The 27,898-nt window shown below is 39.1% G+C and overlaps 1 protein-coding gene across 1 annotated transcript in view; it reads left to right on the top strand.

Moving 5' to 3' along the window:
• ADCY3 (adenylate cyclase 3) overlaps positions 1 to 27,898 on the top strand; it is a 2,166,879-nt gene that overhangs the window by 1,300,942 nt on the left and 838,039 nt on the right. Inside the window, exon 7 of the mRNA XM_044062394.1 lies at positions 22,034 to 22,199. Coding sequence (XP_043918329.1) covers positions 22,034 to 22,199 — 166 coding nt within the window. The remainder of the gene's footprint in view (positions 1 to 22,033; positions 22,200 to 27,898) is intronic.

Genomic DNA, 27,898 nt, shown 5'->3' with positions numbered 1-27,898 from the left:
ACATAATTTAGGGTTATGATTGGTGAGACAATCATAAGTCTTTGTAGTACATGGAACTTTACCTGTTCCACGTACTACTAGTTACAGGGAAATATCTTGAAATATTTTGCTGGCTTTCAAAGCCATAAAACACTTAACGGACACTGTGAGAAACGCAGTATAATGCTGTGCGTCATGTTTACACTTGCCTCACCACTGGCCATATTTTCATAGAATGTCCAGATTATCGTTTCATATTTTTGGTTTGTTCCTCATTTCGGACAAACCACTGAGGACTGAGTCACTAAATAACGACATGCTTAGGAGTTTCAAGAGTTGGTATCCTTCAGACAATACATGCAGTTACAAATCCTGTTATTCTAGCAACGGTCTAAATTCATTACAGGAACTTAGGGGTACATTACCAGAACAGACAGCAGGCAGAAACAATTTTTTTTACTTTGCTGCTGTCATTTGCTGGTCAGTGCAGACAGATTTTATGGGGTTCTTAACATTTGTTAAGGTTGGGTCGCACACCATTCTTGGGCTTAAATGGTTTGTTTTTTTCTGAATATTGTTGCATAATCAGCTTGCTTCATTTACTACATAGCTATTATTCCCTGCATGCATGTCACTGTGCAGCAAGGATTTCTTGCTTACCTTTCATTATAAATCTTCAAGTCTACTCTGGTATGGATGTAATTCACCATTATTTGTGGTCAGAAAGGCTAATGTGCTGCTGGACATCACAGTGGCAAGATGCCTGAGTGTTAAGGGTGGAATTCTTCAAGAATGCCTGGTCTTGGGCTTTATTTGTGTTACCCACTTCTTTTCTTGTTTGTTCATGTCTTTCATAAATGTACTCTTCTACAGTCTTTTGTGAGTATAATAAATAATATGTGGCTATTGAGATATGCACTGAAAAAGAGTACTTGTAATACAGGACAGTCCATGTTTTAGGTCCCATAGTGGTATCTTGGGTAGCAAACTCAGAGTGGCATTACAAAAGAATTAAATTAAAACATTCACTGCGGCACCAGTATCTTTCTGGTATATGACCTCATGCGCACTTGTGTGTGCAGATATGCACGTGTGTTTGTGTGAATGCATATACGTGCCTTTTATTGGTACACACCCATTCGTTCTTCTGTAATTATATCTATAGATATTAGCTGTGATTCAGAAAGGTGAAACTGAATTTTCAACCAGATGAAACTTAACAGGTTGAAGCTTTAGCTCAAAAAAACTCTAAATTTTTTTTTTTTTTTTTTTTTTTTTTTTTGCAGAAGAGTGCTTATCTCCCATATATTTCAAATATTAAGTCCACTGTGACACAACCATGGAGAAAAGAGAACCAAGCAATCAGTGAATCACCTCTACTGTGAAAACAGAAACCAGAAAATCAGTGATTTCTAATAAGAAAAGTAGTCAGGGTGTTCAAAACTGGGGGAATGAACATTAATCCTCATCCAATTTACACTTAGTAAAGTGTCAGGTAACATATAAACAGTTAGTGGTACAAGGCTGTGCGCTATGAATGACCAATGTGCTCCAGCATAACACCAACACCAGTATTAGAAATTGTTAGCACAGTTGTATTGTATTCTGCAGCATTTAAATTCTTGCCCTAGCAAGATGAGGGATTTATGTCACTCTTTGTCTTCACTTGTGTTTTATAAACATGCATGCCTCCATATGTGTATTGTTCTAATGAATAATTATTTGTGTTTACTTGGTTGTTTCCACTGAAAACAATGTCCTGCTGGAATGCATGAGTCTCTACTGTCACAGCTACAGAAACAGTAGCTGAATTCCAGTGACATTCGGGGTGGCCTCAGATGAAATCCCAGTTAAACATTTGTAATTCTTCTTGTATTTGATTCAGGAAAATGTACACAATTCCATACCTTTGTAATTGTAATAAATCATTTGTGATCTCTAGGTTGGAAAATAAGATTAGCATACAGAGTTGGATTATATTAGGGTAGATTCTGGCAGCCAGTCATGTCCCACAACTCATGGTAAGAGAAGGAGAGGGTCATAAAAATGGGCATGTCATGTGCTGTTTTTATATTTTATTTTATTTGTTTAAAAGAAACACTGTGCCTCTTTGAAAAAGTTATATATGTTAGAAATTCTGTGAACTCCCTTCAACAGATAGCTGGAGTTCTGATGTTGGATGGGTGGTGATTGGTTAAGTGCACTGACCTTTAGGAGGCAGTGTACTTAACCAATCAATTCATGAACTTTCTGTACCTTGCAGTACATTTTCCCATTTGTCTTGGCAGGCAACCAGAGAAAATATTAACAATGGACCACTTTGAAATTGCCCCTTGATTTTGCTTCTTATTTTTGGTCTTTTCCTTATAAAGTCATTGATAAAGGGTCAGCCTGCACCATCCCTTTCAACTGTCTCTCCCTGATTTTAACCCATATTTTTCATCTGTTCCTGATAAAATGTGAGGCTTTCTAGCAAATTGTTGAGGACTGCAGTCATAAAAATGGGCTTCTGTACATACAGTCACCTTGCTGTATGCAATAACCAGTGAAATGGGTGTTCTGCAAGCACTTTTAGGAACACGGTGCATTACTTGACATTTTTATTATATCACAGTTTGTGAGTCTCAAAAAGCCAGTGTGATGCCCGTGCCCTGGCCCAGCAATCAAGGAGCCTCAATCCTCACCACTAACACCAGTGAGGGGCGTCTCATATGCTCGACTAGTTTGGACCAGTATACAGGCTTTGCTGTATTCTGGGCTGTGTGTAGTTCCTGTGTTGGCCATTGCCTTACTTGGATAGAAGGAAGTTTCTGAGCTCACCAGTGGGAGTGGGGAGCCTTGAGCAGCCTATCTGTCCCTGGGGGAAGTGACCTCAGCACTTGAGCTTTAAATTATTGGTTGCTTTGGACCATTTCTAGCTCTTTTCAAGTTTCCTGTATAAAAATCCGCCTCAGGGCGTTTTTCCGCTTGGGCGCATAGCGGTTATACAGGTTTAAACTATTTCTGGCTCCGCCAAGTCTGCTCTTCAATTTTTCACTTAGAAAGCTCTACTCAGTCTATTTAGCTGTATATATTAGCACTTGTTTTCGGGACTTCTAGTCTTAGCAAGCACTCTTATAATAAAGTAAGCACTCTTATACTAAAGTAAGCACTACAGCCATCCACTACCCCTGTGAATACCCACTTCCCTTAAAGGCACAGCACTCCTTATAATATTCTAGTATGTCGAGTGATAGACCACTAGCATCCTCTCTTGTTCAGCTGGTTAACCTGGGAATCTTAAGACAATGTTACAATTGTCTCATGTACACAGACAACCCTCTCCTCCTTCCTACTAACACAAATACTTGTGAGAGATGCAACTATATAGCCAGACTGGAGGCTGAACTCTCTCAACTCAGGACTGGCAAGACCAGACAGGAGGAGAAGGTACCCACACCAAGCAAAACCGGTCACACATAAAACCACCACCACTACAAACCAAACACATAAGAACACAAAGACATACTCGAGGCTCTTATGAAAAACTTACCAAAACAACAGAGGCCTCCAAAGCAGACACCCAGAAATACACCCCCACAAAACGTAACACCTACAACACATACCTCAAACAACAGGTGTGTCACACAATCACAGCCCCTAAGGCAAAACACTATGCCAGAGACATTAGTAATAGGTGTCTCTATAGTCAGACACACCGACGTTCCACTTACCAGGCTGAATAAGGAGAGGGTAACGGTGAGCTGCCTATTGGGAGCTAGGATCCGCCACATTACACACGCACTCAGGTCACTCCAAAGCAAGTACAAGTATGATGCAGTCATTGTCCATGCTGGTGTGAATGACCTGAGACGTACCTCCCTGGACTACATGAAAAGAGACATTGAGGAGCTCTCCGATTATGTAGCCCAGACTGGTATGACCCTGACCCTGAGCAGCATCCTGCCTTCACCAAGAATGATGCCTCAGTACAAAGACAAAATGATCAGTTTTAACAATTGGCTTAATCACTGGTGTCATTCTAGGGGGATCCAATGTCTGTCAGCCTGGGATGACATGCTGGACAAGCTGCGTTGCTTCGCAAGGGATGGCTTGCACCTGTCACCACTGGGCTTCCGGATACTGGCCAAGGCTCTTGCCACCCCCATAGTGCCTTTTATAGGCAATGCTCAAAAGACAAATCAACCTCCATGAAAAACAAAATGGAAAAAATTAAGGGTAATGCTGCTCAACGCCAGAAGTCTAAATCTCAAGATGCAGGCACTCAAGCACTTCTCAGTATGGAGAACATCGATGTCTGTGCAGTAACTGAAACCTGGTTCAAGGCTCCTGAGAGCACTCCAGCTACCAGGCTATACCTCATATCATGCTTTTCGCCTAAAGTTCCAGGCCGAACCACAAAGGAGGGGAGTGTCCATTTTCATAAAGGACACCTACACCTCTCGATTGGTGGCTACCCATGAAGCATCAGAAACCATACAAGTTTTACTCACCATAGGCAAAACTGCCATATAACTGGTCGCATGTTATAGAACACCCTCCCAATCCCAGGAATCCCATCAAGCATTCCTGAAAACACTGGAGGATATGAATGTCACACCAAACACCATCATATTGGGTGACTTCAACTACCCCAACATAGACTGGGCCCACTATTCTAGCCCTAACACCCTAGCCCAAAGATTCCTGGAATTCATTAACTCAAATGCTATGGAGCAACTGGTCACTTCTCCTACGAGGAGAGATAATATACTTGACCTGATTATCACAAACATGGGGTCCAAATGCTCCGCACCGGATATAAACCCCTCACTAGTAAGATCTGACCATAAACTGATCACGTTGGATGTACATATCCCACCCCCACCCCCAGAACAAAAGACTACAGTGAAAAATTTTTCAAAAACTGACTTTGCACTCCTTAAGTCAGAAATGATATCCTTTAAGCCTACTGGGTTAATGGAAACCACATCCCAAAATGCTGAATCCTACACAACAGCCTTCTACGGACATCTCCAAGAATGCATGGATCAAGCAATCCCAACTAAAACCAAGACCCTCTCCACCAAGGAAAACGCCGGTTTGGTGGACCCGCTATAAACAAACTGTACAACAAAAGAAGGAAGCTACTGCAGGACAAAGCCAAATCCCACAAGGGAAAGGCTTCCCTGATCAGCACAAGTAAAAAACTACGTTCTCTCATAAAACATCTAAAGCCAACTTTGAGAGAAAGATTGCCAAGGATACCAAAGACAATCACAAGGCCTTCTTCAATTATGTCAGAACCTTGGGAGGAAATTCTCAGATATGCTCTGAGTTGGTACACAACGACAAAATTCACTGACCCTACCGACATTGCCAATATTCTGGCAGATAGGTTCAGTGCAAATTTCTCCCCTCCCTCACCCCCTAAAGATGTAGTAATCATCCCTGCTGAATGTACCCTACCTGTCATCTCAGACATACAGGTGAAATCAGCACTCAACAAAGCAAAAAACACAGCATCTATGGGACCCGATGGTATCCCCGGTTGCGTGTTACGTGAACTTCAAGATGAACTAAACCCGCACCTAAAAGCGCTATTCAATCTTAGCTTCACTACAGGATATGTACCTGAACACTGGCGCAGAGCAACAGTGGTCCCACTCCACAAAGGGGGAAATTCTACTGACCCTGGTAACTACCGCCCCATAAGTCTGACCAGCCTGGTCTGCAAGGCTATGGAAAGAATCATCATGGAACTCATAAATGGCGATATTGGAGATCTGCAGACCCTTGATCCCACCCAGTTCGGTTTTGTAAAAGGCAGATCCTGCCTCTTAAACCTGGTTGACTTCTTCGAGACAGTCACTAGTGCCATCGACGAGGGCAAGGCTGTCCACACTGCCTACTTGGACTTGGCTAAAGCCTTTGACACGATACCACACTCTGGCATCATAGACAAGCTCAGCAGCCTAAATGTAAATCCATATGTCACAAGATGGGTAGCAAACTGGCTACAAAACAGAACCCATAAGGTCAAAATTGCTGGAGCCATGTCAGACTCAAAACCAGTCATGAGTGGTGTCCCACAGGGCTCAGTCTTGGGACCACTCTTATTCGGCATTTACTTCTCGGATGTGAAAGCAAATATGGGAGGATTATGGCTGACAAAGTTTGCAGATGACTGCAAACTGGGTGCCATAGTTGATTCACCTGCTGACACACACATCCTACAGGAAGGTCTCACTGAAATGGACAACTGGTGCCGGAATCATGGCCTCAAACTTAACGCCAAAAAATGTATAGTCATCCCCTTTGGGAAAAACAAAGTACCCACAAATTATCACATAGACAATAACCCACTGAGTACGGAAGAAGTAATCAGAGACCTGGGGACTCAAGTCGATAGTGATCTCTCCTTTGACAACCATGTTGCCAAAGTGGTCAGAAAGACATTCTACCTTGCCCATCTCATCATGAAGGGATTCTCATCCAGATCAAAGGAGGTCATTGTACCTCTATATTCCTCCCTTGTCAGGCCCATGATTGAATATAATGCTCCATTTGGGATGTATCTCACCCGGCACATGCAACAACTGGAAAGACCCCATAAGTACCTCACCAAGAGGATCATGGGTCTCAAACATGTGCCTTATCCAGCTAGATTAAAGAAACTCCAGCTCTATTCAGTAGCATACCACCTGCTCAGAGGTGATTTGTGCCTAACATATAGAGCCATGTCCAACCAAGAACTGATGGACATGCTCCATCTCAAAAAATCCAGATCCACCAGAACCACGCGAGCTAAAGATTTCAACCTCTGCACAAATATGAATAAAACATGCTGGAGGGATAGATTCATAACACAGAGGTTACCCGTACTCTGGAACAAAATCCCAGTTCATGTGAGACAGAGCCCTTCATTGGCACTGTTCAAGAAAAATCTCGATGCATGGATGGGAGATCGTAAGTTTACCCCGGGAGTCACCTCAGTGTCACTACTAGACGGAGGTATAGTTTACTAAATAATGGGGTCCCACATGTGTCACTACTAGAGAGGCGCAACTATATAATACGGGGTGGCGTAAGCCACATCATTGTTGGCTAGGCTTGTAAATGCCCCAGGGCAGATAGCCTAGTACACTACTATGAAACTATGAAACAGTAAAGTGCAATTTCCCTTAAGAGCACACAGAGAGCACAATCAGTCCGGGGCTGGTCGTTCCCCTGCTCTCCAGGTCCCCAATAAGACTCCCCACTGGCACAGCTATAGGGTCCAGATCTCAGCCTAGTGGGCAAGCTAAAACCTCCAGCACCCTCTCTGTCAAACCAGTGCTTTGTGTCTCTGCCCAAGAAGCTGACACACATACACACACACTTTGAGATAAGCAATTTATACAATCACACAGGCACTCCTGGGAAAGGCTGGCACAGGTTCTCCAGCTGTGCCCCTTTTATCCAGACTATACAGTAAAAATCACTGCCACCACCCAGCTAATAATTATCAGCTACCCAAAGGCCCTTAAAAGAGTGTCCAATTATTACTGTACAATATTATTATCCAACTGGTAAGTGCGTCTAAACAGTCAAGGCTTATTAGAGTGACTTGGTACAGGATCACTATATACATGCAATGTACTCTAGAGCTTAAATTATCTCTACACAAAACAGCCACAGTTAAAAGGATTTAAAAATATTTAATAGTAAATAATTAAAAGCACAAGACAATACTTTTTACTACACAGTGCTAGTCAAGAGTTCAGAGATCACAGAGAAATACTTAAAATAATTCAGTAGTACAGATATGACATCACAGAAAAACACTTAGTGTAATCTTTCTAGTTTCTAGCTACGTCTAAGAGAAAACACAAATCTAAGATAAACTTACATATAGAGCAAGACAGTGCTGATGAGTTGGTTGGTTAAGACAAAAATGCTTGCAACTCTCTGATTCTCTCTGTTTTTAAAATCACATTCCTGGTTCACATTACATCATTCTTCACACTTTCCTGGGGTTCTCAGGCTAACAGGCTGCATTCTTTAGTAAGCTCACACCAGGTCAGGAAGCAAAGCCATTAAGGACATAAATGCATGCAAATTCTGGCCATTACTCTGGCCTTAAAACATTAGCAAGAATTCCTTCACCTAGACAGGCCGGAGCCAACTTTAAAGATCAAAGACAGTCATAAAATGCTTGACTTGGCTTCCTTACAGCAGAGTGCACTGCTGTTACATTTTTTTTGCAGTTCCACATGTAACAGCATTTGTTTCCATTTAAGACAACCAGCCTGTGGTTTACATTAATATTTACAGATGACAGAATTATCTCCAAAATTCTATCTGGCTAGGCTGGCAGCCTTCATCTATCTTCACAGACAGAATAGTATTTTCATACAAAAATCTGTTTTTGTTCCAGCTAGTCAGACTGGATGCTTTTACACAAATGTTTTCTACAGATGGAGCTAAACTGCTTGATGTTGCTTATGTCATTCACATTTCTTTCCTCTATGTCGAGATCTTGTATGTTTATCAAGTGGAAGATCCACTTGAATAGACTAGGATTATCGTTAAGAAAATACTTTAGTCACTGTTATGGATAGTTACTACTAACAGGAATGAAGTTGCAGTTGCTTATAATGTAATACTGAAAAATATAGGGTCACACACTTTAAAAATATCCCAGAAAGGATTTCAGATCAATGTTAAGATGTGAAACCAATGTACACCTCCATATAACACTATCATTATCTGTCCAAAGGATCTTCTGTGCTGAGGAATGTTTACCTTATGTCCTTTATGCTGTGAAACATGCAAAGGAAATTGATGATTACATTTAGTGTTGAGTGGACCCAAGACCATTTAATGTGCTTTTAATTGTTTTCCAATTATTTACTGTTATTTTTCTGGAAGCTATAACTTTGTAACTGCAGCTGTTGATGCTCATGACCATGATAGAGATGATGTGTGTGGTAAGCAAAGTAATTGCTCTTTATAGGTATATCACAACCACAGCCTCTTAGAAATTCAGAAGTGAAGCTGTACTGCATTGCTCAGTAAAGCTAATTTTAGATATGTTAATGCAATTTATATCTCTGCTAAAGTCAAAGACATTGATTTGGAAAATGCAGCTATTTCTCTGTAAATAATTTTTATTGGAAAAAGAATCTAACAGACTTTTTGGAGTTCTGAAACAGTTTTTTAAGCAGCACAAAATTGTTAAAAGCTTTGCAGATTGAGATTTTGATGTCACAAAATGAAAATATTCTTGGAGGGACAAAGGCATACTGTACTAGCACAGCCCACAACTGCAAAACGAATGTGCAAGAATCAGAGATAAAACCAAAACTCATGATGGGCAAATATCCCCAAATCAGAAACAATTTTAAAATATTACTGCAAGATGGCTGTTCACTGATCAACAGCTTAACTTCTACTCTCCCAGTGTAAGAAAAAAAAAAAAAGAAACTGAGCTGTAAGGGCCAGGAACTATGCCACTTTTAGTAAATTCAGTTACTGGCTTGAAAGTACACTGCCTGGATGCCAGCAAAGAACAAAATTAAGGGAGCCTGAAAGGAAATTACATAGAAAAGGTGAAGAGAAAACACTGTGAAGAATCCTCCAGCTGTTCATCCAAAAGAAATGCAAGCTCCAGCTTTGGTGCAAGACATGGCTTCCAGTATTCTACAGGAAAAAATAAGTCAGATGTGCTCAGAGCTGGTCACAGTAAATGAAACACTGTAGGAGTATATCAACTGAAATAAGAAAAGTCTGGAAAAATGGAAGAAACTTCAAACAGATATTTAGACAAACTGATAAAACTTCAAATATCAAAGGTTGAAATGCAGAAGAGGCTAGATGAGTAAGAGACTTCCAAAGAAGAGGTGTTTTAAAAATGGTAGAATTAGAGAACAGAGCAGGCGAAACCTGAGATATTCTGCTGTAACAGAGAAACTGGAAAAAACAGATTGTATTAATTTTTTGAAGGCACAGTTAAGCGACTGGACTGGTATTCCAAAGCAGGATTTGTTGTTAATTGAATATGCACATCATGTGTATAGGTTCATAGGTTGGTACTAGGCTATCGGCCCTAGGGCCTATACAAGCCTAGCCATAACAATTCCCTGGCTATTTCTTCCCACATTATTTACTTTCCTGGACCCCTGTCTAGCAGGGCGACTGACGTGATCCCTGGGGTGAATTTCCTTTCTCCCATCCAGTCGTCAAGGTTCCTCTTGAAGAGGTCCAAAGAGGCACTCTGCTCGACATGTATGGGCTATCTATTCCAGTGTATGCTCTAAACTGAGCCACGAGAAAACAGCCAAGACCTATATTAGTAAAGCTACAGTTCTACCAGCAGAAAGAGTTGATCCTGACAAAACTGTGGCAGAATGGCAAAGTATTAGAGTTTGGGGACAATAGACTGTGGAAAATGATTATTCACTGTATACCAGGCAGAAGAAAAACAAATTTATGTCAGCAATCAGAGAATGTTGAGAGGCAGGTGTAAGATTCAAGCTGCTGTATCCAGCCTTTATAATATTTTTACCTTATTTTTTATTCACAACAGATTATGGAGGAAATACAAAAGTTTGTTCAGCAAAAAGTGAGCCATCAAGCAGAAGGGAACTCTGCTTCTCATTCTTCAGATAATAAAGCTCTTCGAGAGACTTTGCCAGTGAAACCTTTTCCAGTTTTCCAAAGGAAAATGCTTGAGAAAAACACTGGAGCTGACAAAAGAATCAGGGCCACCTTGGAATTGAACAGGAGTCTGGGGTTGGGAGATGTAGATGAACAAGAAGAACACAAGCAACATGGAAATTAGTGAATAAAATTGAGATTATGAAGCATCAGTTGCATTTGTGAAATATGGCTGTACAAGAAAAAGTAGAAAGAATGGTGTTTTAAACTTGTGGGAACTGAAAGACTTTTGTCCCACTTCATGTCATTAATGTTTGGAAAGGCATTAAAAGAAAAGAAAGGAGAAGGAAAAAAGTAACTAACAAACAATTTCTGTTCTTAACAATATTTCTGTAAAACATTCATAATGTAAGTTACATGTTATATGGCAAAGCATTGCCAGTATTGTTGTATGTGATAAAGATACTAAAGTAAACAGATGCCTTTTTTCTATCTTTTTTTAGTACAAAGAAATGTGAGCATTACATTGCAAAAAGAGGAGAAAAAGACTGGACAAAAGCATGTTTAAGTTGAAAGGCTGTACTCTTTTGAGTTGCTGAGGTGGAGAATGGGGTGAAAAAGAACACAGATCATAATAAATGTAGAGCTGACATATTTTCTTTTACTTTTGCATAGGTGATTGGATTAAGACTGTTGACTTACTCTAATAACACATTTTAAGTGGAAACAAGTGAATAAAGGACACTGAATGTAATGAAAAGGTTTTTTTTTGTAGTAAATATTCAGCTTGACGTAAAAGCCTGCAGCTGAGGGCTACAGTTTTTTTTTCTTGTGTTTCCGTGGAGGCAGGCTGATTACAGGGCAATAAAAAAGTTGGCGCAATGGTTTCTTTGAGGCTAAAAGTTAATGTTTTCTGAAAGTATATGAGCTGTTTTTTTCACATCTGGGAGGGCAGTAAAGATAAAATAAGAACAGGCAGCAATTAGTGTAAATAGGAGCACAAGCAGCAATGTGCCCTAGCATGGATAATCTTAACTTTAGGTCCGATAATGCCTGTGTGTGTGCAGCTCCCCATTTGGGACAATTTTTTTCCTATTAAGGAGTTATACTTCATTATTTGAAGGTGTTCTGGCAGTGTTTTTGAGGGGTTTTCATTAAAACAATAAGTCTTGTAAAATGTGACATAGGTTCAAATGGAGAGGACACAAAACAGCTGTACCAAAAATCGACCTGCCTAACAGTGGGTACATGTATCACAAAATTTGGGAATAGGTTGGAATAATAACCTTTCATCATAATGGCGACACTTTCTGTATTATCTTGGTATGTGAATGGTCTCACAAGAATAGACAAAAAGGAAAGAGCACTGAATTATAGTAAGAAATGTGGAGTGCAAATAGCAGTGCTTCAGAAGACGCACAGAAAGATCTGAACATGTGAATTTGTTAAAGAAAGGATTTCAGGATGGATATTCAGCAGAGTATCAGGGACAAAGGAAAAGAGGCATAGTTCTACTAATTGCTAGAGGAGTTCCAATAGTGATAGAAGAGGGGAAAACAAGATAATAGTAGATTTGTGGTAGTAAGGGCCTACTGGCAAGGGAGGATCATTATGCTGGCATGTATTTATATTCAATCTAAAACTGCTATTATTGTGCTTATTTTTTTTGTGAGAAATAATCAGCTTTCAGCAGTGCATATTACTTATAGATGGAGACTGGAATTTGATTTCCAACAGTGTAGATGTATCTGGGATACATAGAAGGGAGAATATAACAAAAGAGGGTAGATTTCTGAAATAAATTCTGAAAATATTTGATATGGAAGACAAGAATTTAGTAGTAGGAACTCAGAAAGAATTTACATATTATTCCTCAAGAAACAATAACTGGGCTAGGCTAGGCAGAAATTATATTGCACTGGAACATGTGCATTTAATTGAAAGCTTTGACACACATCCAATAACAATTTCAGAGCATTCACCAGTAATAAATAAGATGAAAATGAAGGGTGATGAAGTAAAATGAGGCACTGACTGCTCCCATCTATCTGTTACAAAGATAGGAATTTAAGGAATGGGTAGTAGAAATTATTTGCGAGTTATTAGGGAAGTTAAAAAGTTCTTCAGAAGTTATAGCTAGTGAGTGGGATAAAATGAAAGTTGTTGTTGTGTCTTTCGGCTTTTCCCGGTTAGGGGTTGCCACAGCGGAACTCTGGTCCGCTAATGATTGGTAGTTGATTTTTACATGCCGAGTTACCAGCCCTGATGCACAACCTTCAACGAAGGTGCACCCATTCACGCATGTCTCCACGCAGAAGATGCTCTAGCTGAGAATCGAACCGGACAGCGTCTTATTGTGAGGCGACAACGCTACCGCAGCACCACCACCGCGTAGTTTAAAAATAAGACAGCAATAAAAGAAAAAGCAATATAGTTAAGAAGTAAGAATTATTTAAAGGGTCTGACAAAGGTTTTTAAGTATTGCACAATAAGAGGAATCTCACAGAACAAGAAGAGGCACAACTGCAGGGTTAAAGAGAAAATAAGGAAGTATCTGAATAATATGCATGAGTTAAGAAGAAAGGTTGTCATCACACAAATGTTTTTTTGACAGTAACTCCAGAACACAAAAACTTTTAACACAACAAGACTTAATAAAATGTTTTTAGAACCTTTAATTTTATACACAGGTCAGGTATATTTTTATCAACTAGAGGAAAAGTTGTGGATGTGTAATTAATAAAGAGTTGAAGGATTTTATCTTGGAGGAGAAAATGGCAAGAGTCAAGTGGGATAAGTTGATCCTTTTAATAAAACAAGTTGGTTTAGGATTACCTGATTTTGAAGGGATATTTTAGAGTTAACATTCTTATATGCAACCGAAGCAGAAAGCTGCATTTCAAAGTGGACAGGGATGATGATGATGAACAGGACAGGGGATTCAAGAAATAAGGAAATTGTGGAGTTTTGGCTGCAGATCCTTATGGAGGGTAACAACCATCATGCAGAATATTGTTTGTATTCTAAGAACTAAGCCAGCACAGGAATGGAGAAAGGAGATTCCACCGAAATGATTGTCTGCAGTTAGGCATATAGGGAACAGGCAAGGGGGTGGAATTTACTGGGGGAAACTGGCAATGGAACCAAGGTATTAGAAACAAGTAATTACAGAGGAAAGGTAATAGAATGAGAAAAGGCCAAGAAGACATTTGGACTGCAGGCTTGAGACTGCTATCCCTGTCAGGGATAGATATCAGAGTATAGACAAAGAGAAAGGGACACGGGGATTGTATGTACTGGTAGTGTTTTTGTTGAATCTTGAATAAAACCTGCTGTTAAAAAAAGGTAATTAGTAGACCATATAAAATATTGTAGATTAACTATAGGAATCAGAGTAGTTTAGAAAAGATTGGGAAGAGAATTTGGATAAGCAATTCACAAAGTAATAATGGGAGGACATATGTATGTCTCCCATATATGCAATAATATCTATAAGATTTGAGATTTTTACTTGGAAGCGTCTCCATAGGTATTTTTATATCCCAAGGCAAATGTTAGAGGTGTGATGGGGAAGAAAGAGGTAACTGGAAACGTATATTATAGACAAGAAATGAGTTGGCAGACTCTAACAATTCCCTACAAATTAGTCTGTCTGAAATAGTGGGTGAACAAATGGGTATAAGTAAGGAAAATATTATTTATTTATTTATATACTTTTGAGCTGGGACACATGCTCTGAATTTAGATGTAGTAACTCCTTGCTAAGTTTAATTCTGGTGGCTGCCAAAAAAGCAATTACTAGAAAATGAAAAATCAATGTCTAAACCAACAGTATTTGAAGTAGTAAATATTGTAGCAGAGATAAAAGAACTGGGGGAAAGGGTCGGAGCAAATTACATAGAAAAAAATTAATTTGTGGGAGCAGTACATGCAGAAAAATATTTTGGAGGATGAAGAGGTTTCAGAGAAGGCAGGAATTGACTAATTTATGTAATGTTGGATTAATTATATTCTACAGAGGTATATATGGGATGCATAATGTTTGTAAATGGGAACATGTTAATATGGTTTGTTTTATTTTATATAAACTGTAAGTTTGCCTATGTCACAAGTGATAATTCAGTAAAGGTAGTTAAAAACATTAATCAAATACACTTAACTTAATAAAACAATAGGTTTTGCATCAGCATGAATTTTCTGAGCAGTAAGAATTATGAAATTCTAGTGTCAAGCATTGACTGTAATCCTCAGTGATACACAAGAAAATCAAAACTTTTATGAGGGATAGGACAACATATTAGACAAAATCATGGGTGGTAAACAGGTATGTTCAGTAAAAAAGATATGAGTTTTAAATTGATGTACCCATATCCCAATACCCACCTTACTGAATCTTTCATAGCTCATGGCTGAGAAACTAATTCTAAATGGCACTGGACAGAGAAAACAATTCTAGATGGTATTGCACTGTATTCTGGTACTTTCTTGATGCGAGGTTGAGAAACTAATCCTAAATTTGTTGTTGTTTGTCTTTTCGGCTTTTCCCGGTTAGGGGTCGCCACAGCGGAACTCCGGTCCACTAATGATTGGCAGTTGATTTTTTTTTTATGATGCCAAGTTGCCAGCCCGACGCCCAACCTTCAGCGAAGGCACGCCCATTCACGCATGTCTTTCGGAGGCCACTCGACCGTGGGGAGGACATGCAAACTCCACACAGAAGACACTCCAGCCGAGAATCGAACAGGAGAACCTCTTGCTGTGAAATAACAATGCTACCGCTGTACCACCGCGGATTTAGAAACTAATCCTAAGTTTATTAAAGTAAAAGTTTGTAATGGTGCATTTCCTCTCAGTTTTGGCAGTTTGAATTGAAATATGTATCAACCAAAATGTCATAATTCACAGAGTAATTGTTCGACAGCTTGCACTTTAATATTAGTTTCTTCATTATCATAGCTAGCTACTGGAAATTTCACAGTATTATTCAATGGAATTGACACTTTGCATTTATTTTTTTGAAATAATGGCTTAGGTTGAGGCTGGTTTTATGTGTTGGCACCACATAGCTTCTGAGAATGAGAAAAGCTGATGCTAGAATGTAAGGAGTTCTGTGAGCTAATGCAAAACAGCAACATACTGAGGATTCTTTATTTGTTATGATCAGTTTGAACCTTTTATCAAGACAAATGAATTGGGGGAGGAATATCTTAGTTTCTTTGCATGACCCATAGTAACTAAAACTTTTGTTAGCCTAATGGACTAACTCCATCACTAAAAAGGAGTATCATAAGTATTAGGTAAATTCTGTGAATAGATGGGAGACAGCCTTCAAAACAATACTTGAAATGTGTGAGTAAGACATGTAGGCAAGGGTCAGTCCTATCACTTCAGCTGTGGCTCTAGTGAGATCTTTGTCAGACCAGGAGAAGGGTGAAGAGAACAGTGTAGAAAGTTTTGGCTAACGGGACAGCAGAGAGTGATAGTCTGGTGGTTACAGATATTGCTGAGACACAGCAGCATAGTAACAGTCAGTTTTTTTTAAACCTACATAAACATCATGTGTGATGTACTGGGGTTCAAACACTTTAAAAGTCTGGCTTACATGAGACAGGTGGTATTTACTCAAGGAAAGGTGAGTTTGAAGATCTGCATGAAGATTGGAGGGTATAACTATAGTAGGAAAGACAGAAAGAGCTGTGTAAAAGAAAATTAAAAACATAAGATTACAGTTATACTGTGTACTGTGATATTCCTGCACTAAAAGGGCTGTGAGAATATATTGCTGTGGGTGGAGTAATTAAATCAAAAGGTGCTTCAACAAAGTCTTAGTTTAAAGGTGTGCACACGTATGCAGTCAGCTTATTGTACATTTTTTATTTTTTATATTTCTTCCCCTAACAGATTTGTTTGTTTTTCAATTGAATTGTACAGGTTATAGGTCACATTAAAGGTGGGAAAAGTTTTGAAATGATTTATTGTGGTCTCATTTTTTATATCACAAAAACCTGGCATTTTAATGGGTGTGTACACTTTTTATATCCACTGTAACTGTAAGGGTAGTTCTCAGCTGTCCCTGATGTTGCACAGTGTCACTCATTATGGCTCATGTTTTTGCCCTGTTCTCATGAAATTTGTGGTTTTCTGGAAAAGCTTTGAGGATTGCAGTCAATAAATAATGACAGACAATTGAGTTCCAGAGTTCATATCCTTTGGAAAATGCATATAACCAATAAAATGCATATAACCAACAAGCCTATTGTTCTAGCAATTTTCTAACTGCAAGTAGTAGTTAAAATCTGACCCTGATTTTGAGCCACTGTCCCCAGTTTTCGATCCTGATTTTGGGCATTTGTTCCCTCCCCATATTATTTTTGGCTGTGTCTCTGATTCTTTTGTAAGAGGTTGAGAGCTATGACTGTGTGTTTTGAAATACATTGAATGACCATTATTTTATTTTATTTTGTTTTATTTTACTACAGTCAGATATCTGAGATGTGACTGACAACAAAACAGCTATAATTGCTGCTTCTGAGGCTATCTGCAAATGAAAATGACTGTTGTTTGATCACTATTGGACCAGTACATAGAATACTTTACTGTGACTACTGTTAATGTGAAAAGAAGTAGTACAGGTATTTTCTGTCAATCATTTTATTGCAGTTACTCATCTAAGGTGTTATACAGTCAAAAAGGGCTGTGAGTGGGGGCCTCCAAACAGGCTTTGTGCCTCATGAATGGAGAACAGCAACAGTCATCCCTCTGCACAAAGGTGGGCCATCTACAGATCCTGGAAACTATAGACCCATAAGTCTCACTAGTCTAATATGCAAAGCCATGGAAATGATCAATAATGATATAGTAAACCTCCAGACACTGGAACTAACCCAGTTTGGTTTCATCAAGGGCAGACCATGTCTACACAGCCTGGTGGACTTCTTTGAGAAGGTCACCAAAGCAATGGATGAGGACAAAATAATTCACACTGCCTACCTTGACCTGGCCACGGCATTTGACACAATACTCCACTCGGGCATTGTTGACAAACTCATGTGGTTAGGTACAACCCTGTTATGTCACCCGGTGAATAGCCAGCTGGCTCACACATGGGGCCCAGGCAGTTAAAGGTAGGGAGTCCACCTCTACAAAGAGGCAAGTCACAAGTGGAGTCCTTCAGGGAATCAGTTCCTGGACCACTCCTTTTTGGCATTTACATCTCTGAAGTCAAGGCCAATGTCAGTGGTCTCTGGCTAACTAATTTTGCAGATGATTGTATATTAGGAGCTGTCATTGACTCCCACATTGACACAAATGTTTTACAGAAAGGGCTGACACAAACAGACAACTGATGTCAGAGCCATGGATTAAAAACTAAATGCAAAGAAATGCATAATAGTATCCTTCAGGAAGTCATCCACCCCTGGTAACTATCATAGTGACAAAACACCCCTTAGAGTCGACCCAGTAGTCAGGGACTTGGGTACACACATAGACAGTAATCTAGCCATTGACCATCATGTGTTTACAGTATTGAGGAAATCATTGTTTGTTGCACAACTTATAAACAAAGGTATGGCATCTAGGTCTAGGAAAGTCATTGTTCCACTGTTTTTGGCTTTCAATAGACCTATCATTGAGTACAATGCCCCCTTTGGTGTGCACCTAGCCAGGCATATCCAACAAATGGAATGTCCACAGTGGTTCCTTATTAAAAGAATACAGGGTTTAAGTAAAATGTCCTATGCAGACTGCCTTAAGGCCCTTTTCCTGTATTCTGTCTCCTACAGGCTGTTGAGGAGAGATCTGTTCCTGGCATACAAGGCATTGTCACACTCCACTCTGATGGACCACCTGTATATCAGCAAAACAAACAGCACCAGAATTTACCATTCTAAAGACTTAAACCTTGCCTGTGATATAAATAGGACCTGCTGGAGAGACAGTTATGTATCCCACAGACTGCCTCCTCCCTGGAACAGGCTCCCCTTCCATTTGAAGCAGAGTTCCTCCCTAACCAAATTCATGTGTGACTTGGACAGCTGGATGGGGAACAGGAAATTCATCCCTGGTTTGGCACCTATGTCTCTGATGGACACAGACAAACCTGTAAATGGTTCATATCCCAGTCCCCTGCTTGTAAATGTTTCATCTCCCAAGCCTCTGCTTACATTTTTCAAGGGTACCGAAACTTGTTAGAGGTTTGGGATGCATGGCTAGGCTTAAAAAGGCCCTTGTGGTTGTTAGCCTAGTAAACACCTATGAACATATTGGCTATAACTGCTAGGTGGGATAGCGGGCTGTCTGTGGATAAAAGCATGTTACCCTCTTGTACTCATTTTAAACAATTTGAAATCTGAGTTTGCAGGACTAGTGTGTATTTATGTTAACTTGTAATTCTTTATTGTGGCTACAGTCATTATTGTTTTTTTTCTGTGAAACAAACTTGAAATATATTGCTATAACTGTTACTTTTATCACAACCAACTGTCTGAGGTGTACTCCATTAGCAAAGTGGTGGGGAGTGTGGGGGGCTGACCCACTGTGAATGAAAGTAAGTTACCCTCTTGTCATCTTCTCATTGTCAACAGTATTTAGTCTGGCTTTACATGACTAGGGCACATTTGTAGGAAGTATGCTGGAATACTTTACTATAGCTAGTATGTTTATCTAAAACAAATTTGAAACAGATACCTTATGACCATTATTTTATCACAATCAAGTGTCTGAGGTATAATTAGTTAAAAAGTTGCTGTAACTGCTGGGAAGAGGTGAAGAGCCATCTGTGGATGAAAGTATCTTTTCCTCTTGTTGTATGCTCATTTTAAACCATCATTTATCTGGAATTGCAAAACTAATGTGCATTTGTCTGCGAGCTAAATTGGTATACTTAAATGTGGTGAGTGTATTTGTGTGAAACTTGGAATATTTTACTTATGGGGAGAGCCCATGGTTCGAATACTGCTTGGCACCCAAGGTATGCTTGAACCACCACTGCTAGTACGGCCCATTGCAACAGTCATCTCTTTTCCCATAACGGTATGGCTGGTGGCCCAACTAGAAGTACAGACCACAGAATTTAGGTTTATGTCCCAGCTAAGGCATTTTCTTTCTCGTGTCATTTGTGTATTTATTAAATTACCTCATGTACCTTATTTTGAGTGTAGTTTCCTTTTGGGTATAAATGAAGGCTATTAATATATGTCATTTGTAAATTTTGTACTAGTACTGTGTGCATCAGGGTGTGGAAAAATTGTATTTTACATGCTCACAGTTCAGTAATGCCAGTAACTATATTTCAGCTTGTAATGCAGTTATTCCTGATATTAAATATATCAAATTATGATCAAGTTGTATTATAACTGCCTATTACCTTCGCTTACTCTTTTCTGGCTTTGTTTTCAGCTATCTTTAGACTTCTTAATACCAAAACTCCTAGCTGAGCCATTTATTCCCAATCCATAAATATAGTTAGTCTTTATGTGTTTCAGTGGGAAAGGATTTTCCATAAGATGAACAGGAATTTATTAATGCATATTTGTTCGTGCTCCATCTAGATTTCATTTCCTCTGTGGATTATCACCTAGCCGCCATGTGGGGGAAGATATGCAGCAGACAGAATTCCCACCCTCTTGCTGAGACTCTTGCTTCTTTAACATGAGAGTTCCAGTCAGTGTTTTGTCATACACACCATGTCCAGTAATCAGTGGACTGACTTTATTTCCATGTTTCCAGCAGCTGCATTTATATGTCAGAAAAGCAAAACCTGACTAGACAGGTTTGTTTGTCTCTTTCGTCTTTTCCCGGTTAGGGGTCGTCACAGCGGAACTCCAGTCCACTAATGATTGGCAGTAGATTTTTACGTGCTAGCTTGGCAGGCCTAACGCACAACCTTCCTAGACAGGTAATATTTGCAATAAAAAAGTGTGAATCAGATTTTTTTTTTTTTAAGTACAGTAATGAGACACTGCAAAGAAAATGTAAATAAACAAAATGAAAGCAAAGTTATTAATAACAGCACTGAACATTTTGATGCATTTCTTAATGAAAAAAGACAAATAGTGAAGACAAATGTAGAGGTATGGTAGGAAAGGTTATAACAACTGCTGATTGACTTCACAGATTCATAGACTTTACAAGGCAGAGTCGGTCCATGGACCATGATCAGCTTCCCAGTACCTGGCCTCACGTGACACCTCTTGTGTGCAGGAGGGCAAGACAAGTCTGGCCCAGAATGAATTTACATGCATCCACCCAGTCAACAATGTTTTCCTTAAAGGAAGTGATGGTATCACTCTTTTTGTTATATAAAGGAAGATTATTTCAAAGATGAAGAAAACGTAGGGTAATAAATCTGTCACTCCAGTTTGTCTTATATATTTGTTGGTGGAGATTCAGACCTTTAGTTAGTGTTTCTGAAGCTGTATGTTTTGTTGAGATGTAGAAGATCAAGAAGGCTTTGACTCTGAACAGCATGGAATGGTAAACGTAAATCACACTCGAGTTTATAAGAGACTGAGGACAGAGAGAGTGCTTCAAGCCTGTCTTAGTAGCTAAGGGTCTTTAGTCCAGTGATCATTTTAGTTGGAAACCTAGGAGGTCTTTCTAACTGTCTGAGGGATTTGGATAGATGTGTGCTAAATCGGGGCATTATATTCTATAACTAGATTGATCACGACAGAGTATAGAGGAATGATAACTTATTTTTCCCTAGAAATGTACCTTAATACCTTTAGTTATTAAATGTGCTGGGTAAAAGGATTTCTTAGCAAACATTGCTGTGCGGTGATCAAATGTTTGGGAGTTGTCTGTGAAGGTACCAAACTCTGTGACAACTGTCTGGAGTGGTATGCTGTATATACTGTGAAATGCTGTTGAGGTTTGTTTACCAATTGTGTCAGTGCTACACTTGTATCCAGATGGTATCCCCTTTTTAAATTAACTGTTAATATAATTTTATGAAACCTTATTTTTTTAAGTATGATGGTTAGTTTTATTGTTGTGCTGGTATCAACTTAGTCATTATTAGTTTTAAAGACCATTATAAATGTTTCCATTCTTCCTTGAGGAGGAATGTGGTGTTATTCTAAAACACAGAGGTCTTTCTAGTATGTTTGACCCCCTCTATAAATATACAGAGCCATTGTCTTTTGTGGGTTGCAGCATAGTTGCTTCTTGGTGGAACAAGGGCATTGGTTTCCAGTGCTGCCAGTGTACATTTCATTTTACTAAGGCATGTCAGTGCTGAAACCGTGGTCTGCAGTATTCCAAGCTTTGGATGAGTGTTGCATAAATGTTAATGCTTAACAATTCTGACATCAAATATGTTCTTGGGGTTATGTCTGTACATTTAGCATTGCCTTTGACTGACGCTTGCATTGTACCATGGACAGCATGCTGTAACTTGAATAAATGTTTGTCTTCCTTGTTATTTTTGCAGGCGTGTCCATATTTCTCAGAGTACCTATGAATGTTTAAAAGCAGAGTTTGAGGTTGAACCTGGAGAAGGAGAAACCCGAAATGAGTACCTTCGAGAGAAAGGGATCAAGACATACTTAGTTTTGGTGCCAAAACCACAGCTTACCAAAAATGGAATCAATGGTGTGGTAAGTTTTTCTCCAGCTTCTTTCCATGGGCAAATGAACTTAGCAAATAATTAATGGAAACAGTCAAAATAAAACTACTGGTTATTTTTCCTGCAGTTTTTACCTGACTGACTCTAGCCTCATAGGCCATTGGTATAACTTTGGACATAGCTGTCCTGTTTTTAATTTTCATATAGTATTTGAAAATTCTAATGTTGCAAGTTATTGTTTAGTATTTATTAGCATTTTAAACAAATATGTCAGCCTTCACTTAAATCCACTGCAACAAAGCCCATTTGATCACACTTAGGAGGCCAAACACAACTATCAAATACTTTTTTCATAGAGGAGCTTCTCCCATGCCTGCACCTCTGTGCGAAGAGCTGTGCCACCTGCATCCCCACAATGCATTTGACAATGAGAAGATGACAGGAGGGTAGTTTAATTTCATTATTTTTATTCACAGATAGGTCAGCCCCCTACACTCACCCAACAGTTAGAGCTACTCTGAGTCTCCAAACCTCAAGCTAAGTTGCTTCATTTTCTGATAAGTTAACATTGGTTTCCCAGACCCAACAAGTATCTGCAGTAGCCGTCACATCTCCCCATCCCCTTCTTTTTCTTTTAGGTTTATTGCCAGCTTGTGGAGATACATATATTTATACTGCTTGCATATGTATATGTATATTTGTTTTTATTTGTGTTATTTTTCTTTACTAACATGCATCTTTCATGGCTACAGTCTGCCTTTTGAGGCAAGAAAGCTCTGAAGCTTTTGACCCCCTAACTGCTGATTTATATGCGTCTGCTTAAGGCAGTCAGCAGTTAGGGTGAATGGAAGGTGCTATGAAGCTTTGAAAGTTAGCTGGTGGCCATATCCTAGGCAGGATACATCCCATACAGCTTAGGCTACCACAGCAGTGATCTGTTAGAATATCTACTCGTATGGTAAGTTTCCTTACACAACTGTACTTTCTGCTCACTGTCTTTGTCTACCCACATTTCAACAAAATATCACTGAGATATGCAGTCCCATATTCACAAGTCCTTTTTTTAACAACACATTCATGTACCCAGTAGCTAGGTGTCCATTACCTAAAATAAGTTATCTTCAGAAGTGGTCCATTTTCATTTTACTTCTCCTTCCTCCCAAAAAGTCTCCCACCTTGAACTCATCTCCTTATTGTCCCCTGACGTATACAGACTCTTTCAAATTTCAAGACCATTTTGAACAACAAACACTCCTTCTGTCTCTGGACTGAGGCCACAAACAAGGTTAGGTAGTGTAATGGATTTCATAGGGCCTTAAAGGTATTATGTATTTCAGTTAGTATTTCTCATTGTCATATCCTGAACTTGTTTAACTGTCTTGGGTAAGGTATTAGCATGATAATCCCACCTCATGAACTCTGGTTTCATATTTTCCCTTCAAAATAGTGATTTTTCCACTGTTACTATATGCAATCACCTTCTGGACAAAATATAAATTTTTTTATACCTTGTTTTATGAGGCATATCAAGTAATCATTTACTTTGGTCATTGCAATAGAAAATGTAGAATATGTTCATGACTTTGAGGAAGGTGGGAGGATTCCTTAGGTATCCAAGGGATACAGGAAGAAGTCAACAAAAGATTGCAAAGTTTAAGGGATTGCTGATGTCTATGATTACAGTGAGTACACCCAGGATGTTAAAATAGCTGGGTGTTATTTTGGCAGAAACATTTGCAAGGCTGTTCCGCTATTTGGTGTAGACCAGCTACACATCATTTTCCAAAACCATAGGGTGGATTAATTGTATGGTCATTAGCATTGTCTTGGAAAGCAGTTACCTTTTCCATCTTCAGAGGTCAGTTCTGAATCCCTGGCTATTTTCAATGTGCATCTTTCATATCAAGTGTACATCCTGTGGTCTAGACCTATGCCAGTCTGGTCTGTCCTTGGGTTGCCCGAATGTCCCCAGACCATAAATTTATCAAGTGTGTTTCTCTGAAATCCTGAATTTTTCCATCCGGTTTAAAGGATGCCTTTGTGATCCCAGCCTTTAACCTTCTTTTGATCTCATTCTTTCACCTCACAGTTAGACGTTGCATGTTTGATTCTCAGTTAGAGCGTCTTCTGTGTGTCGACATGCGTGAATGGGCATTCCTTCGCTGAAGGTTGTGCGTTAGGCCTGGCAAGCCAGCACGTAAAACTCTACTGCCAATCATTAGCAGACCGGATTTCCGCTGTGGTGACCCCTAACTGGGAAAAGCCGAAAGACTAATTTATCTGTAATTTGCCTTTTCTTGGCAGTTACTTAGAAATAGTTTGCACTCAACTTGAAGTTACATCAAAGGGCTTCGCGTACTCTTGATTCCTGTTTTTACAGTTTTTGAACTCCCCATAGCACTGAGGCTGTCATCTTCTTTGTATTAAAAGCTTTCCTTTTGGAAACAGGTCAACACTGTTATTCAGTTTTGGTTTCCCTTGATTTGACATGGTTCACCATGGAATTCAATTGTGAAAATATGGTCATTCCACTACTGTTTTGAAATAGTTTCCCTGCTACTTTTCAGGGCATACCTAGAAGGTTGTGTTGAGTTTTAATACATCTTCTCCCTATCCTGTGGAATGCAGAGTAGTACAGTGTTCCACTTGGGCCACTAGTGTTTATTGCATAGATATTCTTTTTTAGAGAATTCATTAGAAGAAGATGTCTAAAATATCACTGTCTTGGCACACATTTTTGATCAGTCATTGAACTACTCTTCTCTTTTGGCAGCAATTTCCAGTCTTCAGAAAGGACTGAATTCATTTGTGTTGGCATCCTTCTAGATATCAAAGTCCTTTCTCAATGGTACTTTTTTGTTAAAGTCCTTGTATTAGAGTGTCTGAAATGCCCAGGGAACTTGACTTTATGTTGCAGAGACTTACATTGCCGTCATTTGAACCAGCAGCCATACAGACATTTTCTAGCATGCAAGACCATTTCCTAGTAGATGGTATATCTACCAGAACTTTTTTTTTTTTTTTTTTAGCTCCAGGGCTTTTCTTCCAAATCTCATTCCCTTATTTTCCATAAAGACAGAATATCTCTGCAGACCAGCCCATCCTGTTTAACAAAAAAAAAAAAAAAAACAATGGAAACAAACCTAAATCAGTCCATTAATCTACCTGTGTTTTTTCCTGAGTACTCAAATTGAGGAGAACATTTGTTGCACTTTCTTGGATATTCATAGACTATAAACACTTTTTTTTCAGACAGAATCAAAGATCATAAAAAATATGACCAACCCTTCTTTGCCCATGACAAATTAGGTCAAAAAGTGTTCCCAAGGCATCTCGCCCAGTAGTTTATCCAACTATTGTTTTGTCATATCAAGTATAGCAGAATTTTACAAGGCAAGCCCAAAGGGCATTCTGCAAGGGTGGCAGCTGCCTTCGTAACATTTGCAGGAAAACTTCAGTTAATGACATTTGTGCTACAGTAACTTCGGGTTCTCTGCATAAGTTTTGCAAGACATTGTCATCTGGAAAGGATCTCAAGGTCCATGTTGACCTTTGGGTCTGCCGTCATTCTGGGCATCCCAGTCCTGTTGAAGTGGATGGATTGGTCCATGATCTGTGTTCTTCCATTTCCTCTCACTCTCACTATTTCCCCCCTTTGCTTTTCTAAATTGTTAAGTGGCGACTGTAGGGAGAAGGTCTGTCCACAGTAGAGGAACGAGGATATCTGTAGGCAAACTTGATCTAGAGAGGTTAGGAAGTGTGATGCATCATGGGAGCAATGGGAGGAGCTTGAGCCTGGGAAATTGTAATAGATGCAATAATACAAGGGCCTGGTGGCAACCAGTCATTTTTGTTGAAGTGGGCAGACATGGACCATGAGTCTTTATCATGCTACTTCATAACTTGCTGATAGTAACAAATATACTGAAATTTTTGGACAACTGCATATTGATTGAGATTTGACATGTGGATGGTTAAGGAAAGGTGAACTTAAATCAAAAGATGAAAGGCTGGTAATGTCAGTACAAGACTGTGAGCTAGTAAACCAAATGGCTTTCAGAATGTATAGGACAAGTTGAATGTAGACAACTGTAGTTTTGTAATACAGAACTAGAAAGAGATAGAAACCTTCTTGCTGGCTATGATATTCTCATGGCAGATGATCTGTACACTGAAAGATGCAATAAAGTGGCAAGGACAGTATGTTGGAAAACACAAAATATACACTGTACAGGTAATTGAGAAGCAGTGAGAAAAAATAAACCATAATAATAGAAGTTTACTGACTTTAAGTGACTTGTATACAAACTAACTAGTGCAGTCATACATGCTCACTCCCTGGCTGCACTCTCAAAATGGCATTGGAAATAGCATGCACCAAGTATTTATATGTGCACATTCAGTCCTTGATGTGCTTCTTAAAGACACAGTGCATACATTCTGATCTACATCCTCCCTCTTTTAGAAATAGATCATGCAACATTATGGATCTGTTTGGCATGCAGATATTGCAAGTAGTTCTTTGTCATGCAATTATACAAGACGAGGTATGTATATATATATATATATATATATATATATATATATGTATATATATATATATATATATATATATATATATATATATATATATATATATATATATATATATATATATATATGTATATATATATATATATATATATATATACACACACACAGTTATGTCCATTTCACACTGGACCTGGATACTTGACCATAAAATGGGACATAAAACTGGGAATTAGGTTTAGCAGCTGAAGCTGTCTCTACAGAATGTTCAACATCTTCAGGAATGGAAGTAGAGGTTGAAACACACCCTGAATGGGAACATCTGGTTCGCTCTGAGATCTAGAGTCTGTATCACAGGAACAATTCTGTGATGATGATTCTGGTACAGGAAGAAGATGCCTGCGATTTCTCCTGTACTACACACCTTCAGATTCTACAAGGTAAGATTTCGGCTCAGCACATATGTATGTAACTTGACTAATCAGGTCAATTTTCATAACTGGACTTCTGGGTAGAACGCTTCTTGAATAACTGAACCTTGATGGTTTTGTTGTTCTTAGCTTTAGGCCTCAATAAACTGGAACTAATCGGTAGTGTAGTTCTTGTTTGCCTGGAGAGAAGTCTTTGAGCAGGTGAGCCAAGAATATCGTCATGGGGTATGTTTCTGAGATTAAGCAAATTCAAAAAACATCGGTATTGTCACATCTTGACCTTTCAAGTAATTGCTTTGAACTCTGCACTGCACATTCAGCTAGACTATTTGATTGTGGATATTCAGGACTGCTAGTAACATGTACAAAGCCCCATTCTTTTGCAAATTTCTGAAACAACTGACTAATAAATTAAGAACCATTGTCAGAAATAACTTTGTGTGGACTACCATGGACTGAGAAATGAAGTTTCAACTTAGTAGTAACAGTAGCAGATGTTAGGTTAGGTAGTAAGTCAATCTCAAACCAATTCGAATAAGAGTCTACCAATACCAAGTAGTGCTGATTGTTCCACTCGAAGATAGTGGCTGCTGTCGACTAAGGTAGTTCAGGAACTGGACTTGGCTGAAGTGGTTTTCTTTGCAAGTGCGGTCTAGTACTATTGTATACTGAACAAGAAGAAAGTACTTTATCAATGTCTTTCAGTAATGAAAGCTAGAATAGTAGTTCTGCCTTTTAGTGGATAACAGAACCTGGGTGACCACGATGC

Source organism: Protopterus annectens, chromosome 2.part1, assembly GCF_019279795.1.
Source record: "Protopterus annectens isolate FY-2018-M chromosome 2.part1, PAN1.0, whole genome shotgun sequence".
Classification (NCBI taxonomy): Eukaryota; Metazoa; Chordata; order Ceratodontiformes; family Protopteridae; genus Protopterus; species Protopterus annectens.
This window is presented reverse-complemented; position numbering and strand designations above follow the sequence as displayed.